The sequence below is a fragment of the Podarcis muralis genome, chromosome 3 (genome assembly GCF_964188315.1).
Source record: "Podarcis muralis chromosome 3, rPodMur119.hap1.1, whole genome shotgun sequence".
NCBI classification, from domain to species: domain Eukaryota; kingdom Metazoa; phylum Chordata; class Lepidosauria; order Squamata; family Lacertidae; genus Podarcis; species Podarcis muralis.
Genome location: NC_135657.1, coordinates 98,749,329 through 98,775,520, shown reverse-complemented (window position 1 = coordinate 98,775,520; position 26,192 = coordinate 98,749,329). Strand labels below are relative to the sequence as shown.

General features: G+C 40.6%; 1 protein-coding gene across 3 annotated transcripts in view; it reads left to right on the top strand.

Annotated features, from left to right (window-relative positions):
* Positions 1 to 26,192, top strand: part of CSMD1 (CUB and Sushi multiple domains 1) — a 939,172-nt gene that overhangs the window by 242,455 nt on the left and 670,525 nt on the right. Inside the window, exon 1 of one of the 3 annotated variants that reach the window (XM_077926389.1) lies at positions 13 to 141. The exons of the other annotated variants lie outside the window; for them this stretch is intronic. Coding sequence (XP_077782515.1) covers positions 20 to 141 — 122 coding nt within the window. The 5' untranslated portion in view covers positions 13 to 19. Of the gene's footprint in view, positions 1 to 12; positions 142 to 26,192 lie in introns of those variants that run through there. 3 annotated transcript variants of the gene reach the window in all.

Here is a 26,192-nt window from a genome sequence, read left to right as displayed (position 1 = left end):
CTACTCATGTAAGCTCCCCATGCATCTTGCAAACACTGAAAAATTCTGCAAGGAGTCTGCATGTATACAGCAGGCTCCCCACTACAAGGGGTCACCTTCCCCCTTGTGCAGAATGACTGGGAATGGGATGGTCAGGCCCGGGTAAGTCCACCCATCCATTTCCTCTTCTATGCAAGTGCCTGCTTGGGGTTCTTGTGTGCTCGATATCAGAAGGAAAGCAACAGTGCATTCCCAGCAGTGCTTCTAATTGCTTATGTTGAAGCTAAGAATAACTCAAACATTACTTACGAGCCTATCCAGAGACGAGCACCTATTCTGTAGAATTGAAATATGACAATGTGTTGTTCCAATAAGAAAGAGAGGGAAGGGTGAGAGTACAATTAAAGAAAGTATAATGCAACACTTGGATAAGAAGCACCTGCTAAGGTCAAATCATCCATTTTTGTAAGGCAAAATTATTTGCCTGACCTGTCTGAACTTCTTGAAAACGTTAATCAAACAGAAACTATAAGAAATCAAGCATACCTAATTCATTTGAAATTTCCCACTGTTTCCTTTCAAAGGGATATTAAGGAAAATGTGAAATAAGAGATTAAGTCATATCACGACATATTAGTATTTCAACCACACTAAGTGATTGTGATCGCTTCTTGCGCTGGAGCTCATTTCTGCATTGTCCAGCCTTGTCCCTGCATTCCTGATTAGATATTAGATATACCTCTTTGATTTTCCGAGTTTCCCTGAAGAAGCAGAAGTCAAATCCCTATGTCCATCCTCTGTCAGCCACCTATGACAGGTGGGTGGGATCACCTACCTGTCAATTGCTTGGTGTCAAAGTTCAAAGGCAATTGCTGCAACCACCCATTAGCTGTTGAGTGCTTTCAGTGAGCTCCTTTGAGGATGCACTCCCAGTGCCAATCAGTTGATTGACAGTGGGAGCATGCCTTCAGAGCCACTTGTCCCATTAGAGTGAAGCAGTTGGTCTTGAAACTGCATGCTAAAATTGAGCTATTTTCCATTGTGAGGGTGGGGTTTTTTCCTGTTTTAGCAAGCCATTTCAGTGCAAACCACTTCACGCTAATGAAACATGCCTCTTTGAAGGCTTGCTCCCCATGGCTCTCCCTGTCAGCGCAAATCAGCTGATCTTCTTTAGGAGCTGTCTGTGGTGGTTAGACTTACATGAGGGGATCGGGGGCTTTTTTAACGATCTGATTAATGTCTTGGGCTTTGCTTTTAATTATTTTGTTTTTCATATATTGCATTTTACTACTATTGGTAAGTCGCCTTGAGACATTTGTGTAAATCAACTAATAACAAAAGCAGCAGCAACAACATACCCCTGCCATGTTACACCCGTTCCGCTACTGCTCTTTTCCTGAAAATCTACCTTTTTTTAACACCATGGAGCAGCTGCACAATTTCCCACATCTGTTCCATAAATTTTCTGACCTAGTCTGGTTGTATGGATTGTTCTAGCCATTTCCTTCTCTGTGGTCCTTCACTCCTTTCTACGAATCAACACTTCATCCTTTCCCTTTTAAAATAGCATGGGTTTTATGTCTATTTCTCTTTCCCCTTAAATTACAGCAAGAGGAGGGTGGTTGCATGACCATGAATGCAATGAGGGGGAAGGGAGTATTTAACCCTTTCCCATCACTCTATGATTCCAGTGAGCCCTTCCCCCACTCATAACAATTGGGTGTGGGTATATGAGAACTTGAGTGCTCACTGGAAGGACAGACCCTGAATACTTTGGCCACCTCATGAGAAGAGAAGACTCCCTGGAAAAGACCCTGATGTTGGAAAAGGCTGAGGGCACAAGGAGAAGGGGACGACAGAGGACGAGATGGTTGGACAGTGTTCTCAAAGCTACCAGCATGAGTTTGACCAAACTGCAGGAGGCAGTGGAAGACAGGAGTGCCTGGCGTGCTCTGGTCCATGGGGTCACAAAGAGTCAGATACGACTAAACGACTAAACAACAACATATGAGAACTATCCACTTGGCTACAAAATGTTATTTGATTTTTAAAATTACAGAATTACTGTTCTACTTCAGTTTAAAGTAGAGCAGTAAGGATTGGGTGCTGCTAAATTGTCCACGTCTGTAACAACCCTAAGAGAAGGGTGTGCAGATTTCTCCCCCAGCCACCCACCCAATGACAATCCTGAAGAACTGTAGACTAGGCAATGCCCTGGTCCTGCTTAGTATACCATGTGCTCTTGATAGGCATTCTTTTCTTTAAGATTGATGGATATTTCTCTCTAATGCTAACCATCTCTAGGAGGCTGATGACATAGGAATTTGATAGCCAGCAGGTTGGAGTGGGGAACCATCTGTCTGTTTTATTTATAATGTAGTTTTGAAGATGGCTGCCAGGTGAGTTTCCTAGGAAGCAGATTTAAAAACAACAACAACAACAATAAATAAAATTATCTCTCTAGAGGTGAGAAATAAAGTCATTACTGATGAATCACAGATTCAATGAAAGAAGTTTGAAAGTCAATTCAGAAAACCTCCTCAAGTAAATTGTATTCCAATAAACTTCAGTCTGTCCAATTTCTATAAACTGAGTTAAAAGTAAATTTGTTACATGAAATGTTTCACATTGAAAGTGACCAGAATTATGTGTAAGTCAAAAGTGCAAGTAGATAAATAGGCACTGCTCCGACGGGAAGGTAAACAGCGTTTTCGTGAGCTGCTCTGGTTTCACCAGAATGCTGGCCACATGACCCGGAAAAACTGTCTGTGGAAAAATGTCAGCTCCCTTGGCCAGTAAGGCGAGATGAGCGCTGCAACCCCAGAGTTGTTCATGGCTGGACTTAACTGTCAGGGGTCCTTTACCTATACCTTTTTTTAGCGATTACCTTAGATGAACCAGTCCCCTTTACCTTAGTTCACAGATCACACCTTGAAGCAAAAATAGAAGTATCAAAGGTCTTCTAGTCCTGCAAACTTGTGATTCATCTTGGCATATCTAAGGCTTTATCTCTTTGACCCATGGCTCACCTTGCATACTGAAGCCTAGTGATGAACTAACAATGCAACATAAGCCGTTGCATAGCTTGTGCTTTTAGAACCTCGTGTACTACCGCACATGAACAAATGTTTTCTCACACACTGTTTATTGATATCCTTAATTAATAACTCATGGCTATGATATTGACCTGAAACTGCTGTAATGTGTGGAGAAATATTTAATTAAACTGAATGGGGAGGAGACAACTCTATGATGACTATGTTGATGGTGATAATTCTCTCCTCTCATTAGCTTGCAGTTTTAGTGGCCAGTGTCTCAAAGGAAGGTGGCAAGTGGAGAGGGAGACAGCCTAACAAATTGATGCTAGAATTGCAAAAGCACTCTAACATATACAGGCCTGGCCAATTAAGACAGAATCAATCCCATTAATGGAATCTTCTTCGCAATGCAAGGTAGTTTCAGTGTTATTGAAAGTACAGAGGAATTGACAGCTATAATTACATCTAACCATATGATTCAAATGAATAAAGCCCCATGACTGCAGTACAAGGTGTCTCATAAAGAGTGCAGTTGTTAAAAACGAATTGGCCTGCCAGCAAGAGTAATTGAATTTAGGACTTTTTCTTACTAATTCAGAATAGCTAATGAGAAAAGGCATGCTCTGGATCCAAGATGATGAGCTCCACCCTTTTTGAAAGCTGCAGTGGATTTGTCATTCATGTATATATTTACAGCAAATAGAGTTCGCTTCTTTCTCTCTGACTTTTCTAATGGCAATATAAACTATACAAACATTTAGATGGTGCAAAAGGGGCAAAAAAATGAATTGCTGATATGAAATGTTTTGCTTTTCTATAGTGTCTGGTATTTGTCATAATACACAAGGCATGCTTTCTTAATTATGTGAAGAGGGGATGTAAAGGTTAGATAGCAGCGCCTTGTTTTCCAATGTTCTCCATCCATTAATGAGGCAAGAAAGTGCATTCAAAAATTACCATGGAGGCAGGGGCATGTTGTGATGTTCCCCTGAATGATGTGGAGAAGAGGAGGTTGTTGTACTTAGCCTACTTAGCCTACATCATCCAGGTGCCTGGATGATGTTAGTGTCCTTTATTTCACGGTACATCTCTGGTGGTCTGCACTTTGCAGTCTTTCTGGGCGCACACTGTTCTTTTCTGAATCCCAATGACATTGTTGGCTGAGCTTTCCTGTAAGTGGGGGAAGCAGGGAGGGTTGCCTACAATGCATCTGATATTTTTAAATGACCTCTTTTTACTTCTAAAATAATCAGCATGGATTTGAATGAATAAATGAATGAATGAGGACTTCCCTTAAAAACAAAACCAGCAAGAACACCAATCTTGGTGACCAATCCTCCCATGGTGGTGGTTGTTTTCTTCAGATCAGGAAGTGTGGTGTCTGAGGTGGCTGCAGAGCACTGGAGAATTGTGTGATGGGTAAAGAAACACATATACTATGCTTTGGTGCTTCAAAACAATGCAGTAAGTTCAACCTCAGTATGGAAGAGAAAATTGTTTCATTTTGTATTTCAAGGCAACCTACCCTAATTCACACTTTCTAAAACAAGAGGTGCACTGAAGCACAACCATTCTTTGAAATTCACACGCACCTGAATTTTGCAATAAAGTTCTCAGGCCAAATAATGCATGCAAAAATGTGCCTACTAGTGTAAAGTGGTCATAGCAAGGCATATATTAGTGAAAATAAGATGAAATATGAACTATAAATGGCGGACAACGTTCTTTGCAAAAATGTGCATGTTAGGCAAAGTTGCATGAGGGGTGGATCTACTATGAAATTAATGAAGCTTAAGCTTCAGGGCCTCTAATCCCAGAGGGGCTCCAGAAGTGACTTTAGTCCATGTAGCTTTAAAATGTTGCTTTAAAGAATGCATCATGCATGTACATATCATTTCCCTAAATTTCATCTCTCCCATAACTCAAACTATAAGGCATAGGATTTTTTGTTTTGTTTACACCAATGACTTTGACGTGTGGGATAATCCAGTACAGCAATTTTAATCAAAATCTGAAATGTAGTAGCTATTTTTTAAAAAAGTGATCTGTCATGGAATAATCGCACTGAAAAAGATAACAGTGGTTACCCAGACCTCTTTGCTGGTTGCCTCCCTAACAGTTCAAGCCTCAGGGCCCCAAAAGTGCAGCCCCTCCAAGTGTCCCTATTTTCCAGGGACAGTCCCAGGTTTACAGAAGCCATCCTGGTTTCTGATTGGATCCCAGAATGTCCCTGCATTGCAGGGGGTTGGGCTAAATGACCAGTGGGGTTCCCTCCCAACTCTACAAGTCTATGATTCTGTGTCCCACTTTTCCTTAGGACATCCCTATTTTCATCAGGGAAATGACGGAGAGTATGAACATTTAGGTCTGTCACTGAAATTGCATATGAAGTGTGTATGTTAGGAGAAATTCGCGCTGAAATACAAATTTTCATACATAGTATTTTCTTGAAGAAACACACAAGCAAATGTGAAAATGTCAGGAACCTAAGTTTGTAAAAATGAGAAACTGAAGGACAGATTTGCCCACACTTGCCCTTAAAAAAGGAGGGGAAAGCACATCCCTAAAGTGCCCTGCAAGGGAGGCAGAAAAACAGAGGAACGAAACTTTGAAGAACATACCACAACACAGCAGCTTTCACCCTACTAAGTAGCATCTTTCTTGTTTGATACACTGGTGCTACAATAGCTTCCTCCTCAGCGAGGGAGAACAGCAATAGATTAGCAGTGCTTATACTGGATGTCATGTTAATAAAGTCCATTTATTTTAACAATGTATAGATTGAAATGAAAGGTAGGCTGTTGTGCAGGTTGTAATGTAAAATGGTCAAATTCATGTGTATAGAATAACTTAAGAGAAGAAATTGGGAACTCCATTTCCCAAGGCATTTTAGCTGGAACTGAAGTGGCTTTGCCCTCTGTTATAATAGAGGTGGCAGTGTTATATTCTGAGGTCTATCATTCATTTTGTCAGCTGAGCAATCCCAGTGCATTGTTCCTTTGTAATTCAGCTGCTCTACTAAAGCAGGGTTGCTTTTTTAATATTTTCCCCCAAAGGAGTATTTCTACTGCTGAACTTTTTCCCCCTCTTCTTTTTTGGTCAAGATAGGAGTTTGGAACTGATTGGAAGTACGTTTTGCTCTTTTGACAAGCGCCATCATTTTGTAAAGGTTATGGATTATCTTACAAAGTCCGCCCTTTACAAAAGCCTTTTCATCTTTTATTATAATCTGCAATGAAGCATTTATAATGTACATCCTAGGTGTTTCTTTTGTTATAATTTCCAAATGTAGCTTCTAGCAGAAGAGTTCCTATTAAATTTATACTTATTAAAACTCCTTCAGCTTTCCAGACCTGGAAATGTAAGTCCAGAATGCATAATTCATTATTTCTGATACACTGAGGCTGCAGCCGTAAACATAGGTGATAGTCAACTAAGTTTTACTCAGAGCAGTCCCATTCAAAGTACTGAACATGACTACGGTAAGTTAGGTCCATTAATTTGAATGGTTGACTAAGACCCACTAAGGTGGAAGCCCCATTGAGCTTAATTTTGGGTAGATTTGCATAGGATTGCACTGCTTAAGGGGGGGGGGTTCCATCTTCACTGCTATTGTACTGTGGCTGTGCCATATCAAAAGTCAGAGTGCCCCTAGAAATGCATGGGATTTGGAGGCGCATTGGATAATTTTGCAACAGCTGGTGACTATCTAAGCCAGGCATGTCCAAAGTCTGTTTCAGGGGCCTAATCCAGCCCCTGTGGCAGTATACTTCCTGGGGTAAAATCAAATCCACAAAAAAAGCTCAACAACTACAGTCCTAGAAAAAGGTCAACAACTTTGGTCGGCCCTCATGCATGTTCACTTCATCAAATCCGGCCCCTCTTTGAAAAAAGTTGAAAAAAGCACTGGAAGACTCAAGATTTACCCACGCTGGAGGAGTGGCAGACGCAGTTGATGGACTACATGGAACTGGCTGAAATGACTGGCAGAATCCGAGATTTGGGCGAGGAAACAATGGAAGAGGACTGGAAAAAATTTAAGGACTATTTGCAAAAACACTATAAGTTGTATGAATGTTAAGAAATACGCACGATTATGAAATTTTTTTTGCTTTAGCAACTTGATTAGGTAAACTGAGAATTAAGACAAGAAAAAAGAGGTGGTAATATGAAATAATTTTATTATGTTAATTTTAAATGTACAAAGTCGGGATATAATATTGTGAATTTAGAAACATAATAACTGAAAGATACAGTAAGTTAAGAAATAAGGTAACAAATTGCTGAAACTTTTATTACAAAGAACGCAGAGTCGGGAGGATGTGGGGAAGTCCATTTGGAATATTGAAAAAACTACTGAAAATTGGATTGTAATGACCTTTTTATTATTTTGGTTTTGTATTTGTTTCTTGTAATTTCTTACCCCAATTTTGTGTCTATGACCTTAAGAAAAGAAACTCAATAAAAAATATTTTAAAAATATCTAAGCAATGAGATTTAGGTCAGGTTTATTGCATTATCAGTACCAATCACTGGTAATTACAGCAAACTTTGGGGGTGCTTATGTGGCGTTAACTGTTTCCAATTGAAAGCAGAGTTTATTAACCTCACTCCAAAATAAAGACACACTAAGGAAAACCTGGGAGGAAAAGACCCATGGGAAAAATAAACTTGAATTAAGAGATTAGGAACATGAACTGATTCTACGGGTCTTACAGTAAATGGGTCACAGTCTCTCAGCAGAAGAACCCAGCTGATGAGAGAGAAGTCAAGGTGGAGGGCTACTGTTTTCATGCCTTGTTTGTGAGCTTCCTGGGCATATTTTTCATTATTTATTTTGAAGATTTATACTCTGCTGTTCATTTGAGTGATTTTGCCAAGCTGCCAGCAGCACAGAGCAGGGGGCGGTGCCTGGGAGCACTTAATGCACGTAGGCTGATGTGGGTTTATGAAGACTAAAACTCAAAGAGTTTGGTGTGATACCAGGAACAGGTCATTGCCTAACACAGGGGTCAGCAAACTTTTTCAGCAGGGGGTTGGTCCACTGTCCCTCAGACCTTGTGGGGGGCCGCACTATATTTTTTTGGGGGGGGGGGAATGAACGAATTCCTATGCCCCACAAATAACCCGGAGATTCATTTTAAATAAAAGCACACATTCTACTCATGTAAAAACACCAGGCAGGCCCCACAAATAACCCAGAGATGCATTTTAAATAAAAGGATACATTCTACTCATGTAAAAAACATGCTGATTCCCGGACCGTCCGTGGGCCGGATTTAGAAGGCGATTGGGCCAGATCCGGCCCCCGGGCCTTAGTTTGCCTACCCATGGCCTAACCCATCTGCTGGCCAGTATCATTGTCCCGGTCAATATGCATGGGGTACCTTTGATGAGGAGGCAAGGATCATGGGCTCATAGTGGTGCAGAATGATGTCATGGGCCCATCGTGCAACCTGGCGAGTGGGAAAGCCTTTAAGCTGTGCCATAAACTGGCACTCCAAGGAACCCCCACTTACTACTCAGCTATGGATCTGGCCTCATTCCTCCCGCACCTGAAATGAAAACCCTATGTGACCAAAGTATATAGAGCCAAGCAATTAGATAACCAACTAGCAATATTACTAGCAACTAGCAACCAACTAGGAAGGGAAAGGAGAATGTTAGCCTCTTTGAGACTCCTTAAAGGGAGTGAAAGGTGGGATATCAAATCAAAACTCTTCTTCAATATTGCGGTGTGGAAGTTTAAAAACCTGCAGCCGCTCCTTCTGTGACCAGTGGTTGGGGTCAGGTTGCTTTCCCTCTTGTCATTATGTTCTTCCTGGGAGGTAGATGGCATGGCCTGTGGTCACTTAGCACATAACTTTATTGAGAATCTGCCTAGAAGCGTCCAGCATGAATTTAGACCAGATTTTTTTACAAATGCTTTGAAATGTGTTTCTAATTACTTTAATTTCCTTGTGGTATAAAAGCTATAGCCAAGTTGTGTTTTTATCTCATTGTTCATTATTTGTTTGGGGGAGAGAAACCATAAGCCCAGATTTATAGACAGCAATACATGGCTTAGCTCAGCATAAAGACTGAGGGAGAAGCCAGTGGACCACAGTTTTTGCTCTGTGTAAACTCATGCTTCCTCATTCACATTTAGTCGTGGTTTGACTTAGTGTTACATCTGAACTCAGCTCTTGCCCTGTCCTTCAGAACAGTGTACATACTGCCCTGAAAATGGCAGACATTAGCAACATGAATCGGAGGACCTGGAAATTCAGTTGAGTTGTATCAAAAATGGTGAGACGGTATTCAGGTTGGCTGAAAGCCATTAGGAGAGAGAATGAAATACAACCCACAAAGTTGTGTATCCTACCCAAATAAATTAATTATAACGGGTTAGCATTTAAAATATGGATCTTGGAAAATCTCTGTTTTGGATTGCTAAGTAATTGAGTCTGAAATTTAGAAACAAAATAATTTCATTTGCTGAGATCCTAGCTCATAATAATGTAATACAGCACTAAAATCACAAAATAAAGCAGTCGGGTAAAACGATGGGGGGGACGGACCCAAGTTTCATAAGAGCTAGCCTGAAATTAGAAAAGGTGAACCTTGACCAAAGTGTGATATAAAATTTTACAATATTTATAAATCCAAATTATTTATTTCTGAACCATTAGGTCAGAATAAACCATCCCAACTACAGAATCTAGTTCTGAATATTAATTTCATATACATAGACTATGTTAAATAAATCAGCTTGTTAGAGAAGGCCATAGATTTGACTGCGTATCAAAACTCAAGTAGAAGTGGGGGGGGGGGGAATATATGTCCATTAAACCCCAAACAGCAGTCAATTAAAAAAGGTAAAGGTACCCCTGCCTGTACGGGCCAGTCTTGACAGACTCTAGGGTTGTGCGCTCATCTCACTCTAGAGGCCGGGAGCCAGCGCTGTCCGCAGACACTTCCGGGTCACGTGGCCAGTGTGACGAAGCTGCTCTGGCGGGCCAGAGCAGCACACGGAAACGCCGTTTACCTTCCTGCTAGTAAGCGGTCCCTATTTATCTACTTGCACCCGGGGGTGCTTTCGAACTGCTAGGTTGGCAGGCGCTGGGACCGAGCAACAGGAGCGCACCCCGCCGCGGGGATTTGAACCGCCGACCATGCGATCGGCAAGTCCTAGGCGCTGAGGTTTTACCCACAGCGCCACCTGCGTCCCAGCCAGCAGTCAATTATGAACTAACAATTATAAGATATCCTTCCTCCAATGATATTAATTTTTTTTTAATTTGGACAGTTCATCATAATAAGTAATGTTTGTTGGAATGCTATGGAAAATTTTGGCTAAGTACATAAAATTCAGTTTATCACGTTAGGCTTCTTGGGAAATTATTTATTTATTTTATTTATCTTATGTCTCTTGTATGGGTCATCTACTCACCTTGTGATGCTTTGAAACTATGATAGCCAAAAGCTTTACCCCAAAAGCTTTGAAACTGCTTTGAAACTATGGTAGCCAAAAGCTGACCCCCAAAATAATGAAACACATGCCCTAGGAAGGCCTGCCAGGCCCAGCATTTTGGGACTGTCAGAATGATTTACACACACAAACAGCACACAGTTTTTTGAGATGAGTTAAATATTTACTGTTTTGCTGGTGCCTTTTTGCTGCCCTGTTTTAATAATGCTTATAATATTGTTTCAGTGTTTTAAATTTATTTTTCTGAGCTGGTTCAAGGAACCTTCTGGTATAAAATGTGGGATTTAAGTTTCAAAAATAAGATTATTAATACCCTTCTTGAATCGGTTAAGATAATACCAAGCTTTTGTGAATCATACTATGATTTATTTTCAAAGAACTGTTAACAGATTGTAATAAATGCAGGATAGAAGTCATTTTCCCCAATATGGTTTTGACAATACACAGTTCATGTTTCTCCCTCTTCTCTCTCTCTCTCTTTTAAATCTATTAACAGTGTAATGGATATTACTGCTTTTAGGGAAACCCTACTGAATTGTAAGCAATCTTCTGTTTTGCAGATTGAATGCCAGTTCCACCATTATTCTGTCCTTTTACAGCACTGAATGCTGCTATTTTATGTCTGTAGGAGTGAGAAATGAAAACGGCAGATTTATGACAACATGATGCATTGACTCTACCCACATGAATATCATTAGTGTCACACTCTATCTTCTCGTCTTGTGGCAAGTTATATTTTTTAGCAAAATAAAAAAGAAAAGAAAACCTAATTCGGACTTTTTTTTCTTTTTTCTTTTGCTTCTATGCTGCATGATGTTTAGATCTTTAAATCCCAACAAAACATATTCAAAAAGAATGAAAAATACTTGTGTTTGTCTGAATGCAGATATCACAACCATTAATATGAAAGGGATCTTAAATCTACACTTGTGTTATCAGTATTATAATAGGTTAGTTCTATTTTTTCCTCGTGTAATAATTCTAATAATTAAGTCTCTTGCCTGAGAGCCAAAATTTCCTACTCCGTCTGATCATGAACTGGCCCACAAAGTGAAATCTATAAAAGCTGTAAACATTCCTTCCCTCAGGATCCAAAATGCTCTGCCTCCTTTCTATTGGACCAGAAGGAAGTAGCTTCCTTGCAGTTGTGGTTACTGCCACCATCCTAATAAGCTGCTCTTGCAGGAAGAGGTTGGGGCAGCTTCTAAAGCAGGCATAGGCAAACTCAGCCCTCCAGATGTTTTGAGACTACAACTCCCATGATCCCTAGCTATCAGGACCAGTGGTCAGGGATGGTGGGAATTGTAGTCCCAAAACATCTGGAGGGCTGATTTTGCCTACGCCTGTTCTAAAGCCTATCAATTCCATTTCCCATTTTCTTAATGTAAAAATAAGTATATAAATAATATTTCTGTTTGTTCCACTTTGCTTTCAGCGCTGCCAAATCAAGGGAATTATGGTTGAGGAGGTCCCCAACCGGCCTGAGATTGTAACGCTGAAAAATAAAGCACTTTGAGGATAATGATTAACAAAAATGGGTTATCGAACCTATTTATTAATACATTTATCAACTGCTTCTCTAGCTTAAGTTGTGGCTAATTACATCTTTAGTCATCCAAATAAAAATATCTGTTGCTTGCTTGAATTTGCTGCATGTTTCTAAGGTGGTGTGTATAATGCTTACACCTAAATATATGCAATCAAGGAAGGTGCCATTTTGAATGCGCTTTACATCTCCTTGTAATGTAAACAGTATGGACTTCTTTCACTGTGGGAGTGGAAATGAAAAGACTGACTCTGGTGATTTTACTTTTATGAATATCTTGAAAGAAAGCAGGACAATATAAGGACGGCATTTTGCTCATTGTATTTCTATAATGCATTATCATCATTTGGCATTTAGTTTGTAAATAAAAGTGTTGCAGTTTACATGCACATTTGTGCATTCCCTGACCAGGCAGTTGCAGGAGTGTCACAGAGAGTCTTCCTTCCTTTGTCAGTATTATTGCATCAAAGGTGTGTGTTTGCTGGAGGAGGGGGTGGGGGGTTTAATAACAGCATTTGGGCAAACGCCCTGTTACAAATACTTGATAAAGCGTGTTCTCCTTAACAGAGAGCACGTGTTGCGGTTGGGGAACAGGCCACCCTGCCATGACTAGGCAAATTTAATCTGCAACCCTGGCCTTTAGGGTTAATTGGGTTGCTGGGGAATATTGATTGTTTCCAATTTGGAGGAGGAGTCAGAAGCTATAAATAGAAGGGCCAGATGTAGGGACGTCCTCTTGGCCGTTTTGCATCGGATCACCCGCCCTCCCTCCCTTTAATAGGGGGGTTTTTTATTTAAGTTGATAGCTTGACCTTGCTATGCCTGTCATGGTGTCGTTCGCCTTGGTGCGGGGGCACGGTAGGAATTTTGCCATCTGGCTGATTGGCTGGTGCCATTTGGTTTTTGCCTACTGCGTAGCAAATCGTCACAACTTGTAAGGTTGGCGGTTAGGCATTGGTTAATTGGTGCTTGGAGGGGTAAGTGCCTACCCCTCCAAATGATGCGGAAAGGGAATTCCGTTAAAGGAATCCAGGGGCTTGCCATTCTTTCGTCCTTGTCCGTGGAGCCGGACTTGGGCCGTGTAAGCCCCACCGGAACATGTGGGTGAGAAGTGAGGGCCTGTTTCCCGGTCTCCCTTCTCATCCAATACGTGTTTCCCACGCTGGCTTCCGGTGGAGTCCGGAAGGGCCAGCTCTGTCCTTGAGGGCCAGGACAGATAGTCATAACCAATGCCTAAGCAACCACTCACAATTTTTTGTATTTTGAATAAAGTTGTGGCCAAAATTATGCCAAAAACCTTAAACAAAAATTGACGTGTGAAGTGTGTAATTATTTGGGGGGTGGCACTGTGGAACTCAACACGCAATCTGCGTTTCAGGGACCATAATAGTCTCTTAGACTTACAACCAGAGTGTTTGTAGGTGGCTACGTGTCTGGTCAACATTTGCCTGTTACTTTGCCAGCTATCTGAGGATTGGAAACTAATGTTCTTCCCCTTCTCAATAGCAGTGAATGGAAGAGGTGTGTCATAGTTTCAGTTGTTGCATTTCTCTGGGGAGAAAGGTATTGCGAGCTCCTTTCTAACCATTAGCTGCATAAACTACGTGTTATGGGGGTGTTGCTTGACTCACTTCTTATGTGACACCATGCATAGTCACATCCTGTACATGAATGGATCACGGAAACACATTGCAATATTAATAACATTGAGGTCACACATCTTGTTGACTAAGGCTGTGTACGTATTCTATGCAGCTAGTCTCAGTATGGAATCATTCATGCTTGTCACCAGCATGCTGCTCTCAATCTAAATATTCTACACTCTGCCACCCACAATGGTGGGTAGGGGCTGCTTGACATCTATGTGAAAACTCTGCCCTTGATTGGGCTTCCCCTGCCTTTTTCTCTCTGCACATGCAGCAGGTGAATGATGGAGGAAGTGGTTATTTCAGTCTTGGTATACACCAACCTACAATATCATTTCCCCAGTAGTGATGTATGGAAGTGAGAGCTGGACCATAAAGAAGGCTGATCGCCTTCTTGATGCTTTTGAATTATGGTGCTGGAGGAGACTCTTGAGAGTCCCATGGATTGCAAGAAGATCAAACCTATCCATTCTTAAGGAAATCAGCCCTGAGTGCTCACTGGAAGGACAGATCCTGAAGCTGAGGCTCCAATACTTTGGCCACCTCATGAGAAGAGAAGACTCCCTGGAAAAGACCCTGATGTTGGGAAAGATTGAGGGCACAAGGAGAAGGGGACGACAGAGGACAAGATGGTTGGACAGTGTTCTTGAAGCTACCAGCATGAGTTTGACCAAACTGCGGGAGGCAGTGAAAGACAGGAGTGCCTGGCGTGCTCTGGTCCATGGGGTCATGAAGAGTCAGACACGACTAAACGACTAAACAACAACAACAATATCATTGTCAGGTACATCACCCCCTTGTCAGGACTGCCTGCATTTTCAAATGGACACATTGTGAGGTAATGTAGAGTCATTCTGCAACGAGCTCCCTACACACCATGAATGGAACCAGTTTCTCAAGAAGCACTTTTGTGAGTGGACTACACACACACATATATAGTGCACAGTGACCACAATAAAACATGTGTGTGCAGCTTAAAAGTTATCATGGAGAAGCACAAGTAGATATTGGTCAGTAGCAGTTGCACGCCTTCCACAACACAACAGTCCAGCCCTAAACCATACCTGGATGAGATCTTTTCTGTCATCCAAATCATTTAAGACTTTTGCAGTGGACAGCTTTGTAAGCTTGAAGGGTGATTTTTAGAGTATTTGACAGAGGACACAAGTACTGATTTGCTTGCCTGATAGCAAAAGACTGAGTTCCAGTATAGTTCAGTAAGACTACCGAAGAAGCATCATCTTCTTTATGAATAGAGTCTTTGAGAGAGCAGTATAACATTTAGATGTTAGAAATATAAATGAATGAATGATCCCTATCTCTTTGGCCTGAGATAGTCTTGATTAGTTTTCTGACAAGTGGAGCAATGTCATGAGGTTAGGGTACATCTCAAAGCCATTTCACAAAAGAAGCTTGCAAAATCGTTTTTGTTTTGTTTGTTTGTTTGTTTTAAAAAATGCTTCCTCTGTCTAACTCCAAGACAAAACACATTTTGTAATATGAACTTTATACTATGCATGTTTTGTTCTCATAAAAGCAGTATAACAAGCCCCTAAGAATGTTCTTATACCATCTAGGCTTCAGGAGTGTTAGCATTAATCAAACAGTGCCTTGGAGAGCACCAATGGTAAGACACTCAGAGTCCTATTTTTAGTAAAATACAATAGCGCTAAGAATAGATGTTCATAACAGAAAGTACAATTTTAAAATTCATTGTGGAAGGCTTTCTTCAGCAGTATTCAATTTTCTATAGGAACAATAAGATTTTTAGTGTCTGTTTCAGTACATTTGAGGAGAGGGAGTAAACATTCCTGTACATGTTTAAAAAAATTCTCAGGGGACTGCATTTAAAGATTTACTGGGGGGGATACTGTGTTTCTAAATTTCTCATAAATGAGATGCCTGTTGGGCAAAAAATTCTCATATAATCAGACTGATAGCATGGCTGTGGTGTTCCTTCTTCTTCTTTCTTCTTCTTCTTCTTCTTCTTCTTCTTCTTCTTCTTCTTCTTCTTCTTCTTCTTCTTCTTCTTCTTCTTTTTCTTTGGCAATCACTTGTAGCCGAGTAAGATTGTCTTCCATAAACATGGTTTTAAAAGTGAGTCCGTAAGTGACTATGGAAACCAATTCTGGATCCACACATCCTTCCACAGTGGAGACATAGGTTTCCAGGTAGGAGTTTATCATGATGAGGGTTTGTCAAGCGTGCCTTCCTCTTAGTGTGTTTCTCCCATTCGTCCTGAGTTTGAGTGTCTTTGAAACCCATGACACCTTTGGTAAAGGCTGTTCTCCAGTTGAAGTGCTCACAGGCTACTGTTTCCCAGTTGTTGGTTTTTATACTACATTTTTAAAAATTTGCCTTGGGACAGTCTTTGAACCTCTTTTGTTGACCACCAGCATTACGCTTACAATTTTTAAGTTCAGAATAGAGTAGTTGCTTTGGAAGACGATTTGCAGCTATATGATATATATTACATGGCCTAGTAAGTCTGTATAAGGGGCAAAGCTCAGAAGTGCAGAAATTAAGCACACAATTATGCACTGTGGTTGTTCGGGCAGCATGAGCAAGATAGGGGGAAACTGAGGCATATTTTCCCTTTGGAGAATCTGTATAAATCCTATTCTATTATTGTTTAACAATCTTAAATAATGCTTTATTCCAATTTATCTGAAACCCAGATTCTGTTAACAATAAACATAGATGTTTCCTTTGTGGGGTCTGTGCAGAGGTGGAAAATATTCTTACCACCTGACTGTTCAATAAACTGTGTGTGTGTGCATACAAGCACACACATACACAAACATACACACACACACACAAGGTATAACTATAGCTGTCTGCCTATAGTGATAATCACCTACGCACCATTCACTCAGTAATGTCAAAGTAACTTTTAAAATGTAACTTTGGTTACATTCCAGTTCTTAATTACTCCGGCATATTGCTCTGAAGCTGTTGTCTTTATTTTAATTGATGCATAATTCTAGCAGACTCAAAATTACTCAGAACTATATAATTTGTTCTGGAGTGTCATCTCAGTGTAAAACAGATTTTAAAAATGTGTGTGTTCGTGTCTATGATTTTATTATTCTCAAAAAGCACATCCATCTTTAAGAATGTGGTCCAAACCCAGGATTTGGTAGAGGTGGAGGGTATTAAGTTGAGCACAGGTGCACAGCACTGCCAGCATCTGCTGGCCTCCACTTGTTCAATGAGTCCAGTGTCACTCTGCCAAAGCGTGTTCTCCTTCATGGAGAGCACGTGTTGCGGTGGGGTCTGCTGAGCCACCCCTCTGTCACCAGGCAGGGTCTCTAAAGATGGCCTGGGGCAGTGATCGGTTCACTGGGTTACTGGGGTAAAAGTTATGTTGCAATTTTGGTGGGAGGGGTAAAATGTTTAAATACTCTGCACGCAGCCTGGAGCTTTCTCTTTGCTGCGTGCAACGGATCACCCGCCCACCCGCCCTTGAGTAAGGGGTTGTTGCATTGACCTTGCTATGCCTATCCTGGGGTCGTCTGCCATTGGGGCAGGGGCCTGGTAGGAATTTTGTCCATCTGGCTGATTGGCTGGGCCATTTGGTTTTTGCCTACTGCGTAGCAAATCGTCACAACTTGTAAGGTTGCGGTTAGGCATTGGTTATAAATTGGTGGAGGAGGGGTTAGGATAGGCTGGGCCTGCCCCTCCATGGTTGCTGCGGAAAGGGAATTCCGTTAAAGGAATCCTGGGGCTTGCCATCTTTTCGTCCAATCCGTGGAATGGGACTAGGGCCGGCAAGCCTTCGGGGAGCATGCGGATGAGAATTGAGAGTCTGTGACTCAGCTCCATTTCTCCCCGACTTGCTTTCCCCCGCACTGTCTTTCGGTGGTGCCCGGAAGTCAGTTCTGTCCCCAGGCGGGGGGACAGATAGTCTTAACCAATGCCTAAACAACCACTCACGGTTTTGTATTTAAATAAAGTTGTGGCCAAAATTATGCCAAAAACCTTAAACAAAAATTAAGTGTGCGTTGTGAGTTATTTGGGGGGGTGGCTTGGGGACCTCGACACGCAACATGGAGCTCTCTGTTCTTCCTACTGAAGAGGGTCACTGCAGCAGCTGTTGGTGGGGCAGGACAGGCAAGGTGCCATTGTGTGCTTGGTTTCCTGGTGCCGAGTTTCACTGCCACTTACTGAGAGGGCGAGGTGCAATATCTAGGGTTAGCATATAAGGGGCTTGCAAATGGTATACAAAAGGACTCACCCCAATATGTAGGTCAGACCAATGACAGTGCTTCCCTGATCTTAGGCGAGAGCAGCTTGAGAATCGCACAGTTCCTTTTCTCCAAATTCTTAGGTGTTTCGTTGAACTGCACCATTTGGGACTGCACAGTTACTTGGAGCCTTTAAAAACACACACACAACAACAATAGTTCTTAGAGACTTCTGCAGAATTCTGTCTGAATTGTTATTACTATTCAGAACTCCTAGAAACAGCAGGAAAATTTGAAATTAGTCATTATGCAGTTGGCTTGGCTGTTAACAAAGCAGTCACCCTTATTTAATGTGCAAACTTTGACATAAGAATATGTGTGTGTGTGTGTATGTGTGTGTGTGTGTGTGTGTGTTAGCTCTACTTTTAGGCATTGAGCTTGTGAACAGTCTATTTAATTTTGGTCATTTCATAAATAAAATTATGCTGATAAGCTCATGGTGAGGTTCTTATCTGGTATTTTTTCACTTTTTAAAAAATGCATGTTTAAGGATGAAGTAACTAATTATATGTATTAAGGGTTTTTTTCTTGCCCAGGAACACATTTTAAAGAATTTTGAAGGAATTAAAAATAATTTTGGTAAGAAAAGTGAAATTTCTCAGCAGAATTCTTCTTATCCTTATTTCTGAGAAGGAAATTAATTCCTAAATTAATTTGGCAGAATTTTGTGAACATAGTGCAAGTTTTTATTTCAGTAGGCAGAAGCTATAATAGTTCAACTGCCTTATTTCATACTTTCTAAATTCGTTTTCTATCAAAGATCACATTTCTAAATATATTTTCTCTCAAAATACACCTTTAAAAACCTATTTTGACATTTTTTTGTGAGCTGAGATCTGCATTGGAACATTTGGGAAGTGCAGACCTGGTGAACAACTTAGTTCCAGTCTAGGCCTTATTTCCAGTATTTGTACTATCATTTTCAAATACTGAATTCCTCAGGCATCGTGGAGCTAGTCCTTTTAAAGTACAGATTACTGTGTCCATGATTGCTACCCAGAGGAGCAGAGTTTTACCTAAACTGTATGCTTTGAGCAGGCACAGGACCCACCAATATAGAATCCAATAAATTTGAGACATTATACACTGTTGACAATTTAGACAGTATATCTTTACAAAAATATTACTTATTGCACAATGAGAGTTAAACTGTCAAAAATTGCCTCCCAGTAGGAGTCAGCAAAGCTCTTTCTTTAATTCCAGACACAGAGTGATTCTGCCTGTTTGAATTTGACGACGGATGCCATGTTGAACTTTATACTAGCCTTAGTCTAATGCTAAGATAATGCCTTGCAGATGACAAATTGTGAGATACAGATTATGCAACACTCTCTATTTACGATCACTAAAATGTTTAAGAATATCCTGAGTTATAAATAGCTTTGGATCAATAGCTATAAATGAGAAATGTTTCTGAAAAACCTTATTGATTGTGTCATAACCCATAAAACATCTGTAAAAGACAGCACTCTCTCTAAATGTCAGATGCATATCAATATTATACCCCGACTTGCAGTTAGCATTGCCACCAAGAAACATAAACAAACAAAATTGTAACTACAGAATGAGGAATGTATTCTAAAGCTACTGGAAATGCATTGTCTATATGCAATCTGCATTTCTTCACAGGGTATTCATCTCTTGTATTTCTCTGCTGTAATAGTTACATATACTCTGTGGTTTGCCCTGCAGACTCCAAGGTCATACAAAGATCAGGCAGTGGTTTCCTTCCTTGCGACAAGTCCTAAGATTAGACCTCAGCAGAATATACTGTCCCCATTCCCAAAGTAACTCTGAAGAGCTCATGGTTCAGCAGGTCAGCTGCAGAAACATTTCAATGTGGCACTTCAAAGTAGGTGGTGATTTAATATAGGGTTGCTGTTTTTTAATGGTGGAGTTGGTGTACAGAATATTTATTTGTATTGATATTCTGATTTTTCTCATTCAATCCAGTTTCTTAAAGAGGAATATTCAACTGAGTTATCAGTCACTTTTAATTTTTTTTTAAAGTGCCTATTCTAGACTACCCTTTGAACCCAGCAAGCTTTGCTTCACGGGGACTGCTGTAATAATAATAATAATAATAATAATAATAATAATAATAATAATAGTTTATTATTTGTACCCCACCCATCTGGCTGGGTTTCCCCAACCACTCTGGGCAGCTTCCAACAAAGATTAAAAATACATTAAAATGTCACACATTAAAAACTTCCCTGAAAAAATAATAAATATGAATGGGCAAGGCTTGTTTTTGTACATAGATATATGACTATCAAAGGGACGCGGGTGGCGCTGTGGGTAAAAGCCTCAGCGCCTAGGGCTTGCCGATCGAAAGGTCGGCAGTTCGAATCCCCGCAGCGGGGTGCGCTCCCGTTGTTCAGTCCCAGCGCCTGCCAACCTAGCAGTTCGAAAGCACTCCCGGGTGCAAGTAGATAAATAGGGACCGCTTACTAGCGGGAAGGTAAACGGCATTTCCGTGTGCGGCTCTGGCTCGCCAGAGCAGCGATGTCACGCTGGCCACGTGACCCGGAAGTGTCTCCGGACAGCGCTGGCCCCTGGCCTCTTGAGTGAGATGGGCGCACAACCCTAGAGTCTGTCAAGACTGGCCCGTATGGGCAGGGGTACCTTTACCTTTATATGACTATCATACATATTGAGAAAGACAGGAAGCATTTCTAGGGGGGAAACAACAGCCTTTTGACACAGCTGCAGGACACACTGGCAATCAAAGCACAGTGTTTGATTTACAAGGCACACAGACTTTTCAACTCCTGGGATAGTCTTTGTCCGTGGTGTGGGCTGGTGGAAACTATAATGGGTTGAAAACTCTGTCGGTTAAGTACTTTTGGATGGATTAGTTGAAACAGCACATCCAATATTTGAAACGCCTTCACTTCATTCTCATTCATTTACAGTTACTCACTGCCATCTACAGCTACTGCCATGCAAACAATCTTCCCATTTAACTTCAGCAGAGGGGACAGCTCTACACAAAGGAGTATACATTGGTCTGCGCACAAGCAACCACTAACATGGACGACAGTGATTGCAAGACTATCTTTGATTTTACATTTCATTTTACACTGTCAATATCTGTTTGTTTCAGCAAACTTCTCAGTGAGCCTAATGTTCTGTAGCTACAACTGCTACATTGGCAATTGCCCATTAATATAGAAGGTAGCCTATTGTAATCTTATGTCTTGTCAGCTATCAGTGGTTTGCCCTAATAGTGTAAGTATTAATTGGTTTGGCCCATGTAGTTATAATAAGAGCATTCAGGTTTAAAATTACATTGTTCAGTCAATTTATTATTTTTGCTATGTGGCTATGCCTTGCTAGATAATCAAAATTAATATCTCTTGAATTCACTGCCACTTTGTTACCAGATACAGCAGGTTTAAAGGACTCAAACAATGGCCATAAACTCACATGGGGATGTGTCAAGATGTTCAATTTATACTGCATTATTGAAATTATTCCGTTACCTAGGAATACAACACCCACTGCAAAGAGCAAGCAAAAAAACCCTGAATAAAATAAAATGAAAAGCATTCAAGCCATATGTTCACAAGGCAAACTACACAGCTCAATGTGGGTTGCAGTTGCACAACCCTTCGGTCCATTGAACATACCCTACTGAATGCCTCCTTGATGGTGGTCCCTCAGCTCCTCCTCAAGAGCAGGCAAGGGCAGGACTCAGGTAACAGTGAACTCTTGGCCCATGCCAGGTGTTTTTGCCGTTACTCAGCCAATTGGCAATTTATGCTAGCTGACTTGAATTCCATTGCTTACCATTCTAAGTTGCTGTTTATCTGCCTGTTGTAATTAATAAAACTATGACTCTTTAACCCATTTGGTTGTCATGTGCCTTCAGGATAGTCAATCAAATAGGTTATACTGCCATCTAGTTTCCACATGTTGGAGACCTTGCATTTTCTTCCCATGGGTGCTAAATGGCAATATAACCAACCTGATGGAATATCCTCCGAAAGAAATAACCTCCTGGTAACGCCAAAGGCCTCCTTTCCTCCCTTCTTCCTAAATGGATCTTTATCCAAAGTTTAGCATGCAACAGGCACTAGGGAATGTGAGGGATTATGAATTAGTTTAGTCAGTCATTTGACCTCTCTTGTTCCTTTCTTGATAGGGCATCTGAAACAACATTTCTTTTCCCCCTGAAATATGTTCATTCCACATATTAAACTCATTCAACTTCTATGACCATTTGTGCGGTTTTATGTTGGTATTCCTCATAGTCTGAAGCCCTGTCAAAGACCAGTTAAAAGAACAAGTTCCTGTTCCCATATATATAGTATATGATCTTATCTTAGCTTATTCTTTCCTTCCTTCCTTCCTTCCTTCCTTCCTTCCTTCCTTCCTTCCTTCCTTCCTTCTTTCTTCATTCATCTTGTTAGTTGCCTAAAACAGGGCAGTGTATTGATGACTTACAAAATGCTTCCAATATTTCTAATTTCAACAAATGCCCTAGTGAATATGACAGTCTTCACTTGGTACAAAGGACAGCATTTTACAGGTGTGTGGAGAAGTCATAGCCTAGGCATCTCAAGGGGACAAATGGAGAAGGACCTCAGGTGACAGCTGTTAGGTCTCTGTATATTCTTGCTGTATAAGTCTCGCATTGTGGTCATGAGATGAATAAGGCTTTATAGATTAATACCAGCACCTCGAATGGGGCCTGGCCATGTGTAGGTGCCGATGCAGTTATGCTAATACTGATGTTAGATGGCCAGAGCCACTTGGTCCTAATAGCAGCCTGGCTGCTGAATTTTGTGCCAGCTGCCGTTTCTGAGCTGCCTTCAAGGCATACATCAAATTGCCGTGAACCAGTCTAGAGGTTACCAGAGCATAGATCACTGCAACTAGCATATCATAGAGGGAAATATGTGGCTGCCTGCTGAAGCTGGTGGAAGGTACTTCATGCTGCCAAGACCGCATGTGTCTCATGTGACAGAGGAGGATCTGGAAGCTATGAGCCTGCCCCTTCAAGAGGAATTCATCCCTATCTAGAAAAGCTTGAATGCCACTCACCTGGTCAGAGGAGGCATGCACTAACAGCAGTCTTGTCTGCATTGGGTTTAGTTGATTGGCTTTCATCTAGTCCACTATTTCTACTAATCATCAATATAGCACATCTGCCGCCTCATCTGCAAGAGATGAAAAGGAGAAATAGAGTTGTGAGTCATCTTCATATTAATAACACCAAACGCCACTCGGCAGTGCCATATTTTTCCACCACACTGGCATAGTCAGTACAGTATCATTTAATTTCTCAAAAGCTTCATGACATCTGTATGGCCAACATCACCTTGTATGCCTTTGCCTTCTTTGTAAATTCATGTAAAGGTATCACTATATCCTCTAGTTGCTGAATAAATCTGCAATAAAGACCTGCTAGCTATGCCTAAGAAAGAACTAGCCTGTTTCTTGGTACTAGGTGGAACTCAACAATTACTTGCTTCCATTCTGTTCCACACTGGGATAATTTCTCCATTCCTTACTTTATACTGAAATATGCCACCCTGGGAAACTAAACTTGCATTTGGATGGTTTGATGGCCATTCCCACTCTTTGAATGACATCTAAGACTGTTTCTAAACTAACATGGTGATCTTCCATGCTGTCTCTAAAAACAGCTGTGCCATGTCGTCTATAAAGCAACTACTTTAATAGGTTGTTGTCAGTTGGCCACTGGAATGAAGCAGTTGGGTTCCCTAATCCAAATTGTAACACACTGAATTCATATTAACCATTGTGATAACAATGATTTTGGCTCAGGTCCAAAACCGCTTATATAAAACAAAAGCGGATAAAGCTTTAGTAGATATCAGTACATGAGGGTTGCGGGGAATCCATTCTCGGCATAGGGTTTTAATACTACGTTAAGTTTTTGATCATCCAATATGAAACCTAATTGAGACATCTGTCTTTAGTATTAACCCCACAGGTGAATTCCATGGGCACAATAAAGGCTGTATTATATTTTCTATTTCTCCTCTGGTATCTTTCAGTACCTTCTAATTGACCTTCCAGTAAGAAGGGGCTCTAATAGAGACAAGATGAGGGACAGTGAATAATAGGAAGATTACAAGGACTTTAAGCAAGAGGTCAGGAATCTTCTCCAAGGTGGAGCATTTGACAGAATTAGTCTTGAATCAAGAGGTTCCACTCACAAATCAGTATAGGAAAAAAAGTGGATGTGCTGTGATCTGGAAAGATTCAAAACAATCTTTATTTTTGCTGACATGTGAATAGGATTAGCACCTGCCATTGAGAACTGATTGACATATATAAAGCTTCCTTTTACTTCTCAAGCTTGTGTTTTCTTAAATTGCTATATTAGTGAACACGGTTAAATAATTAAACTTTTTTTTAAAAAAAAGAAGCCTGAAAGATTCAAATCAGTATTCATTTAATTATCATTTATAGAAAAGTAAAGTTATCTTTATTGACTCCTATCAGTAACTGGAATATGTCAGTCTTCAAGGCTGACTAATAACAAGGACATTTCCTTTCCAGCTGCCATATTTACATTCTGGCTGAAATTCCTGACAAGTGGTTTGTGTTATTTTTTTTTAAAAAAACTATTAGTCAATTGCATCCTTTTAAAATTTTCAACCATAGGCTATTTCCATTTACTGCATGTCGATATGTGATGTTAAAGTCTGCAACCAGGTTTTGACAAAAAGAATTATTCATAGAGACTTAATAATTCAATACTAAAGGATAGGTGTTTAGTGTTTTATCTTTTTGTTAGGTTTTTAAAAAAGAAAAATGCATTTTTTAAAAGTCCTTGAAAGTGTGATCTTCCACTCATTGAAACACTTTTGATATCTAAGCTGCATATAAAAGCAAATAGATTTCTGCCATGGGCATTTATATAAAATGATAAGAGAATTCATATGCTTAACAAAAGCAAATGTTTTATATAGCCAAGAGTTCTGCTTAGTTCTCCAAATACTGTTAGGAGTAGATTCATATTTGCTTCCCTTGAAATAATGAAAGAAATCCAGTCATATATTTTAAAATTGAAAACAAAGGCATATAATTCTAGGAAACACGGACAGCTGGCACGAATACGTGTAACTTTTTAATCCTACATTTGTTTGTTTGATAACCTGATATATTTGGCTGAATTTATATGTATCAGTAAACTACAGTTTATTGTGATAGGACTGGGCCTAGCCATCCCATGGAATTGCAGTTTCCCTTCTGGTATGGTTACAAGGAAACTATTGGAAGCTTTTACTTCTTTTCTAGATTATCTGCCATTTGGTGTGTCATTCAAACCCTAAACTGTGCTTAGTCTTAACTATGGTCCATTGAAACAAGCCAGCTTCATAAGCCATGCAAGAACTCCTTCTTGCAGCCATGTCCCAGCAGAACACAGGTGTATGGGGGAGAGGCTAGGCTTCTTTTCATAACAGCAAACCATGTATACAACTACAATGTTGTTTCTGCCTTCATTTAAAAGTGTAAAAGGATGTGACATATGTCACATATATCTGTGATTTTGTCCAGGTTCTGTTTCTGAACTTCTTTGCTAGAGTGCAGGTGAAATGGTACTGTCTGGAAGCTAAGAGAAACAGGAAGGTACCTATTAGAATGTGTTTATAGAACCTGGAGGCTTGCGCCTGGAATAATGTTTATTCTCTGAGGAGCTGCATAGTGAAACAAACAAAATTACTTTTCTTTCCTTCAGGGAGACAAAGTGTCTTTGTGACCTAGCACCTATTTCTGATCAATTTGCATGCCTTAGCAACCAGTGCATGTCACCGAGGCACCTGTTAATAGGCCTGAAAGCAAACAGTTAAGAACCAAAGGGAGCAAAGTGAGTTTTGTCTGGGAACAAAACTGAGAACTTCAGAAATCAGGGGCAGAGATGCAGACCCCAAGAAACCTAAAAGAAGTAGAAAGTGGAGTGTTTTTTGTTTTTTTTAAAGAGGCAGCAAAGCAAGCTCAGAGGGAAAGATTGGCCACTCAGATGCAGATCAGCTTTTTCAACCATTTGATGGTTATCTTGGAAATAGTTTACAATGCTGTCCTAACAGGGGATAACATTGGGAAATGGGCAAACTTTCCACCTAACTGTGCCCTCCCACTTTTAGGTTGCAAGACACTGAGAGAGCTTAGAATCACTCTCAATGGACCAGTGACCCAAAGGCAGAGATAATTCAATCACCACAGATGTAATACCAGGAGATTCCATATGATTTCCCTTTCTTCTCCTCACTCCCACCCTGA